At 48.5% G+C, this 8,259-nt stretch overlaps 1 protein-coding gene across 1 annotated transcript; it reads left to right on the top strand.

The window, feature by feature from the left end:
* Window positions 1-2,672: 2,672 nt before the first annotated feature.
* On the top strand, window positions 2,673-6,517 carry LOC122393946. Its single transcript, XM_043390433.1, has 3 exons — window positions 2,673-2,776; window positions 4,708-4,804; window positions 5,094-6,517. The coding sequence occupies exons 1-3, from the start codon at window positions 2,764-2,766 to the stop codon at window positions 5,314-5,316; spliced, it is 333 nt and encodes a 110-aa protein (XP_043246368.1). The 5' UTR covers window positions 2,673-2,763; the 3' UTR covers window positions 5,317-6,517.
* The last annotated feature ends 1,742 nt before the right edge of the window (window positions 6,518-8,259 follow it).

The following is an 8,259-nucleotide window of genomic DNA, read 5'->3' as shown; positions in this document are numbered from 1 at the left end:
AACAGAAGCTTGCCTGTACAGGTAGGTATAAACACAACAAAGGTCGTCTACTGCGTAGTTGAAAGTTTCTTCTCTCCATTAAAAGTGTGCTGACCTCAGGGGACATAGAAGATGCCGAGGTTCATGAACGGGTAACGCACATACCCGATGGCTAAATGGTCATGAACGTGCTGTAATTTCAGTATGTATCACATAGCTCATGGTTTCATAATCACATTGAAGTGTTTATCACACATTTTATGATTTATTTGCCACTCAAGTGCCCTTCAGTAAAATGATGCATACGGCTACAGAAGCTGTCAACTATCAACCAACCTGATATGCAGTATCAGGTTGGTTGATGGCGTACTATCGACCAACTTGATATCCAATCTGGCAGGTGACAGGCCGCGGCCAGCGAGCAGTGTGGATGTACCGTAAAATCGCGACTGGCTGAGGCATTATTGGCATTTCGAACTGTTTTACCGCAAAAAAGATCACCGATACAGGGCGAAATTTAGGCCTGGGATTGATAATGATACATAGTTATTTGGCACCTACAGGGTGGGCCAAAAAAAAGTGTGTCACTTTTCAGCAGCTATTTCTCGAAAGTGGTAAGAGATACCAAAACGAAACTTTCACAACTAAATGAAAATCGTTTGACAAATTATATGATACCCATTTTATGAAAAAGTCTCAGTCGAACTGATGTTGCCATCACCATTTCAAAAATGGGATATGTGCGTCTTTTATGTTTGCGCATGTGCTCGAAGTGGGCACCGCCAAGCTGAAGGCCATCTGAACGCGCTCCAGGAAGCTGACGCCCACCTCTCCGCGGTGTCTGCTGTCACTTCACGCACGTACTGATCGACGCTGACACGCAGCTCCTCCAGGCTACCGAGCTTGTTGTGGTAGACGCTGTCGCTGTCTTTGCAGGCTCCCCAAAACCAGTAGTCCAGCGGGTTGAGGTCAGGACTGTGAGGAACCCACTGCTTTTCGCTTCCATTGGTGATCACGCTACAAGCTTTGTTCATGCAAGATGTAGCGCCACCGCACACGGCCCGAGAGACACTGCAGCTGCTCCAAGAGCTCTTCGGTTGCCGCGTGATCTCCAAGGGAAGCGAAAAGCAGTGGGCTCCTCACAGTCCTGACCTCAACCCGCTGGACCACTGGTTTTGGGGAGCCTGCAAGGACAGCGTCTACCACAACAAACCCGGTAGCCTGGAGGAGCTGCGCGTCAGCGTCGATCAGTACTTGCGTGAAGTGACAGCAGACACCGCGGAGAGGGTGGGCGCCAGCTTCCTGGAGCGCGTTCAGATGGCCTTCAGCGAGGGGTGCCCACTTCGAGCACATGCGCGAATAAAGAGACGAACATATCCCGTTTTTTAAATCGATGATGGCAACGTCAGTTCGATTGAAACTTTTCCATAAAATTGGTATCATATAATTTGTCAAACGATTTTCTTTAAGATGTGAAAGTTTCTTTTTCGTATCTCTTACCACTTTCGAGAAATTACTGCTGAAAAGTGACACACTTTTTTGGCCCACCCTGTACAATCAGAAAAAAAGTAGTGGCGTTTACACAGTAGGAGCGTATTTGATCGCGAGAAGAGCGATCGTGATATTGCTTAGTAATAAGTTTGTATTTGTTCTATCAGTTGCGTACTGTTGTGGATTATTTGGCTTGAAAACCTGGAGCAATGTTTGAGGAGGATTGTCGATCAATGCAAAGCTGCATTGTGCAGTGATTGCTTGATAATTCGCGACTTTCCATGTCATTAATGAAATGACCCTATCGGATCATGTTTTGGAATGGCACGCCTTCCAGAGCAGCCGTGGTAGTCAGGCCACATGTTCTGCCACTCCCGTCATATCTCACGCAGGGCAATCAGTGACATAATCTGTGTTCGCTGTGTGCCCACAGCAGTTCATGAATATCCTGTGATCCACGCGGTATTTCCTGCGTGGAATGACCTGGACGATATTCCAGCACCTGCCGAGGGGATTTCCAGGGCACAACGCTTCCGATGAGTCACACAGGTCATCCAGGCCAGTGAGACATTTTTGTGGCGGCATTTCGAGCCTACCGGCGAGGAGTTTTTGCCTGGCTCAGGCTGACTAGTGACTGTTCGAGATTCCTGCCTTTTTAACGCGAGCATTGAACAGCATGTGTCTCAGTGACTGCATTGCACAGTGTGAAGATAGCACCAAGATTACTGGTAGCACGACGTCAGGTGACAATATGGGATACGGACTGCGGTTATCCGGAAATATACTGAGCTGGTTTTTAACGTCAACCGAGCGCATCCATGTCAATCTATTTATATATCTAATCTGCCTTATGCTTCTAAATATAACCACCACAGCTGCTCGAAGTGACGACATTATTTATATCCGTTAAGTCCGAGAATTCACGCTTCTCTGCTCTTATCGCGTCAAATCAGTCGCTCCGTCCCTGCAAGGTCGCTGCGGAAGTACCGGGTCGTGACCGTTCTGTGACTCACGGAGCGATGCCGAGAAAAAGGGGCTTCTGGTTTTGGTGAACTGGGTCATCTCTGGCTCGGCCGGTCAGCTCGGCGATGAGGGAGGGGGCGGGGCGGGGTCACCGTTAGCCCGCCGCCGCCGTGCGCGCCGCGCCGGCGCCGCCGGTGCGGTGCGAGCTGGTCACCGCCGGCGCCAGCAGCACTCAGTCTTGTCGTGTCGGCCGACGGAAGAGGACGCGCCCGCTCCCGAGCGACTGACTCATACTCAGCACCAGACAGACTCCAGTGGACACTCGCCGAGATGACTCGCTCAGGTGAGAGACGCTCGTGGTGTAGTGATTGGAGGTTGGGTGGATGTGGTGTGTGGAACTATTTGTAAAATGTGGCCAAATCAGATAACGCTGCACGTGACACCTGTCGCCGCCATGTGAGTGACACGTGTCATGATTTGTACCGCTCTTACGTCAAATGTGTGATTTGGTCACGGAGCGTCTCCCAGCAATGCCTGCGAAATGAAAGAAAGAGGCACTAAGTGATTAATAATTGCTTAGTGTAATTAGGTATAAGTAGGTAAATTATAGACCATTACTGGATGATTTGACTTAATCGCTTATAAATCAAATCCGATTGCTCATCTCAAGTGATTGAATATTCATTAACTAGTGGTTTATCAATGAGCTTGTCGGCCGTCACGTTTATCATTTCGGGAAAGCGGAATTCTTATAAGGCATGGTGCAGCCTTATACTATATCACATTGTTATTGACCATATGTGGCTGATTCTCCGTTACTGTCAAGCTATTCACGTTCTTACGGTCTATCCACTAACCCAGGCTGTGTAGCTGACCCAAAAATATCCTCTCCGACGTAAAACGTCAACTCATCAAGAGCGGTCTCCACTTAGAGCTGATGCATTATTCATTTCCGCCTATCCTGGTCGGGTCATATTTCCACCGCGTCTCCGCCTATCGATCTCATCTCGGGGACATGTGACCGGAGATGGCACGGTGTCACCGTGACTATCACAGGGGGATGACAGAGTGACACTTCTGTCAGCTCGCGGCCCTCCGCAGACCGGACGGACGGGGAGGTCCCATGAACAGCGAGTACCATGAAACAAATACCTTCGCGGGGACACTACCGTCTCACGGCTAACCGGGCACTAGCGCCTCTTCTGGTCCTTTTGCGAAGCCAGACCGGTCTTCCGATTCTTTCATGGATCATGCTGCCCCTGGGTAATATCGCCTCAATGGGTAATATCCCCTGCACACACATCCACAAGCCCTGACGCTCGCCCGGACCAATCGCCTCCCTAGCGGTCGACCCGGTCATTGCACCGACAAGGGATTGCGCCATGCGCTCCGAACGCGATGCATTTCATTTGCGGGCACGTGACAGGCGTTTGACGAGGGCCGGCACCTCAGCAGCGAATGCATTATTCATCGGAAACGCCTAGTGCATTGGTGCTTGCATATAGAGGATCGGCAAAATGGCTCGCTCTGAGAAATGACGACTGGAAGTCATGATGCCTTTCGGTGTTGAGTACCGCTGAGGGGCACGATGCGTCTTTCGTGCGATTAAATTTAATTGGATAAGCTGTTATTTAAGCAGGAGCAATGAGCTGTCAATTTTTATGTCAGGTTTGATGGTGAGATAAGAATGATTTATCGTTATGGATTCATCATTTAGTCGGAATGAGCCATATTTGTGGCATGCACTTACTGGAGTGCTGAATAACTTCTGTGCCTAACTGCTTACGGGGGCATCTTACGACCTTGACTAGGTTTATATCAGATCGAGTTGGTCCCGGCCCCGTGACACAAATACGATACATAGCTGTTATGAATGGTGTCCCGATATTCCAACACTCAGCGGGCGAGAAGGCCATCAGTTATCGTCAATCACTCAACCGTACAATCAGATCCCATTAGGCGTCTATCAAACGTTGTCACCCTTTCTCTATGCATAGCTCTGCGACCTTGCGTTAGAGGTTTAGAAATGTATCAGCCCTTTGCACGTTCAACCTCGCAGAAAAACTGATTTGTTCTTATTTAAAAAAAAAAAAAACAACACCTAAGAATGATTTGTTCTTATCAACTACGTGATAACAATGTCACGACTAGCCAGTTAGTTTCGATGTGCGGTCATTCTTCATAAAGAATGCCTATGTGTTCGATCATATGTTCTGCAATGCTGAACACTGAGTCGTTCTCAGTTTGACTGACCGCCGTGTCTCCCTGTTACAGCTGTCACTGTTGTGGTGGTGCTGGCGGTGGTGATGTCCGCGCTGCTTCACCGGGGAGATGGTGCCGTCATCAAACCGTCCACAGAGAAAGCCACGAGGTGAGTTGGATATCGAAGAAGAAATGGTAACCGAGACTTGGATAGAATTAACGAAGACTTTTAGGGAGAACAGGGCCTAACCTCGGCAATAGCATAAACGGGGAAACAATAAGGCGTAAAGGGAAATTATGAACTAAAGTTTCTTAATCGATGGTGAACTATCTCTTTGCCGTCATCTTATTGCCAAAGATGCCGTATTTTTGCTTAATGCTTTCGAACATATTGTAATATTGCCGTCAGTTCTTGTCTTGCCCGTCTTTTGCTCATATTGTTCTTCCTTTTCTTACAGCTCGTCCAGCACCACAAGTCCTGCGAAACAGACCACCAAAGCGGCCAGCTCGACCACTGGCAGGACTGTCAGCAGCAGCTCCACGGAGAAGGGCGCATCAGCGAGCGCCGGCGGGCAGACCGGGGCGCCCAAGAAACCCACCACCACCACCACGACACCGTCTCCCCTGGCCGACTTCGAGGCCGATGAGCTGATCCCCTTCAACGGTCATCTGTCAGCGTAGCCATGGAGGTTATGAGATGGGATGGCGCTTGATTGGAGTTGTACTTCAGCTCAGTTTTGGCTCGGCTAGGGGACGGCACGGCTGAGGGAATCGCTTTGTCGGGATCTTGAAAAATTCCGAACGGCGTCCTAAACGGTCGATGTGATCGTTCGGTCAACTGGTCGATGTGACCTCAAGACCTCGCCCACCAAGCATTACGAACGAATGAAGGTCACAGGGTTTCGGGATCGTAGAAGTTACGGTCCTTGAAATTTCAGGAGCATCTTGAAAGAAACTGATCATCTTTATCTGATACCATGAACTATGGTTCTAGTATTATACCTCTTGACTGGCCTTGGGCCGTCGATAGGAGGTTTGTCTGGGCATCGAACTGTTAATTGGTTACGTCCTATAGTTAGGTGAGGGTTTACAGCTGTGTGGGATGTTCCAAACACCGCCGTGTAGGCTGTGTGTGCACGTGATCTCGCGGTTAGCCACCGGAAGCCGAGTTCTACGGTCGGGTGCCAACCGCGCTCAAAGCGACACGTCCGCGTCCGTTCCTCGCGGAAGTAAAAGTACCGTCTGCTCCTTCGCGTTTGCGTGAGTGTGATATTCGTCACAGGTTCGCTAGCCCAGCCAGTGACTGCCAGTGTGTTGTGATTTTGAAACATGGGCATCTTGGGTGTGAGCGGTATGTGAGCGTGAGTTATTTATATATGTAGAAGACGGTTTGTGTGGATGAGAGAACTGTTACGGGTGAACTCTTTGTACACTGTCACCTGCATTCCTTCGTCATTGGCATTTTACTGCGGTTATGAGATGTTTCACCAAATAGTGTAGCCATGATTCCGAAAACTATCAGTGTTCATTTATGATGTTCTTCTGCGTAGTAACCGCCGTTCTATTCGAATGTTTTAGTCAGCCTGCTATCATCGTTTCAGTGAAAGTCTTTGAATGCGAACAGGGTGCTAGAATCAAGCCAATGTGCAGTATTGCAGCTAGAAGGGCGGTGTATTCTTGTAAAGTGTGTGAACGTGGCATTTGGTTCAGGTTTCGGACCAGTTCTGAAGAGGAGTTGTGAACTGGAACAGTACGTTCTCAGCTCAATGGTCGTTGAGCCTCTGGCAGGCATGACACATCACATAACCATGAATATGTACTGTAGCCCTTGAACGTCATGCATACATTGTTCGTGATAAATACATATCGTAGATGAAGAAAATCAATTTGTGTGAACTTTGGAGATATTGGAGCCAATGCAGGCAATTTATTTTTATGACCTTTCCTCGAAAGATAGAAGCCATGAAGGCTTAAAGAGAATCCCGATTATCACTTTGTTAATAAAGGTGATTTGAATTCGAACATTTGAAACTACATCAAAGTAAATGGTGAACGGATGAGTAAACGGGGGTACACACAAAGTAAACAGTTCTTAACAGGACATTATAACTTTAAAACCAGGAGACAATAAGGATATTTCATTCATTTTGAGACATTCTTCGTGTCCAGTGCATGTTCTATTCTACTCTGAACTAATGAAGCTCTGAGAAACTCTGAATTAATGAAATCTGAAAACTCTGAACTGATGAAGCCGCGACTGAACTGAACTAACTCGCATTCGGTGCCATAGCTGCTACATTTGTCTAGACGGATTTTATCGTGGTCCGTGAGCTGAACTCGACTTGCCGCCAATGCTGTGAACAACACTTTATCGCCCGATCCATTGTGTTCCTCAGTCAAAACGATCGCTCGTCAAGGTCGAGTCACAAAAGCTGGCACCGCAGTTGTTTTGGCGTTGTTTGAGACGACAATACCTCCCTCACGGTCACCTCGCAATAGGCCGAACTCTTGTTGAGAAATATCGTAGAAGGCAAGGCTTGACGGCTTGTTGATTGGATATTTCGCAAACGAACGAGGAAAGGAGCGCGCATCGACGGAGTAAAAGATCCATATGCTCCTCACCAGAACCAGTGTGGTATTGAGGCTTCGTGGCAGTAGTGTCTTCACCGAACATCAAAACATAGTATGTCTGAGGACTTAGTTTACACAGTCATAGCTAAGCATGTACATTATACGTACTCGAAGCGAGCGACACAGTCGCCCTGACAGAGGCTGCCTGTCCCGGGCCGGCGGACAGACGCGCCATTTCACCATGATCTCTCGCCCTAGGGTGAAGCAGGCGTGGCTGGGGGGACCAACTGACTAAGTTCGCCCCGTACAGGTCCTATATTCAGCCGCCGCACAGTGCTCGAGCACCAGGAGCGGCAACTCACAAAGCTTGGACATGAAATACCAGCCCCATTTCTCCCGTCACTGACATAAAGCCCCGACACAAAGTACTGACTCAAAGTGAGAGCTAATGTGAATCCAAATACTAAACAGAACACAGACGTGTACACCTTCACTGGCACTTACATCCTAGCTCTTCAATGCGCCGCTTAGTTGACATCTTTGGACTAAATGCAAGCCCACTGACACAAACGACCCGCGAATACACTTTGAACAAAGCTTCGGACGAGCAGACGTACCTCACAAAGCAATAGAGCACACAAACACACAAACATACGCAGACGCTCGAGGTGCAGTAGCGCTGAGACAATGCCTCTAAGTTTACACGTTAAATGCTGTTGTATCGCTTATCAAAAGCGACTAATAGACCACAGGCAGGCGGCGCTGAGGCTAGACATTTCCCCGACACAGAGCAGGACGCGCCTGCCACTAGGACGACATTTCACCGGCGATTCTCTGGAGATTCGTAATCGAGATTCGTTACTGGATTTGATCTACACTCGAGGCACTGCGACTTCCCCGATCTTCGAGAACGCTGTTAATGGCTTCATTTGGTAGTGGTCACTTGTCAATATAAGGTGTAGTCATATTCTCATTTTACAGTTAGTCTTACTAGGACCGACGAATAATCGGCTATCGAACCGTTCTTGCGCACACCATCAGCAGCACTGTACA

This window comes from Amphibalanus amphitrite, unplaced genomic scaffold (assembly GCF_019059575.1).
Source record: "Amphibalanus amphitrite isolate SeventyFive unplaced genomic scaffold, NRLGWU_Aamphi_draft 000565F_arrow, whole genome shotgun sequence".
Taxonomy (NCBI): Eukaryota; Metazoa; Arthropoda; class Thecostraca; order Balanomorpha; family Balanidae; genus Amphibalanus; species Amphibalanus amphitrite.
Note: the sequence above shows the minus strand (reverse complement) of the source record. Positions and strands in the feature narration are given on the sequence as shown.

Bases quoted from the DNA above. Each gene is read 5' to 3' on its own strand.
- LOC122393946 (XM_043390433.1), top strand. The intron at 4,805-5,093 runs GTGAGTTGGATA...CTTTTCTTACAG, and splicing joins TCCACAGAGAAAGCCACGAG to CTCGTCCAGCACCACAAGTC.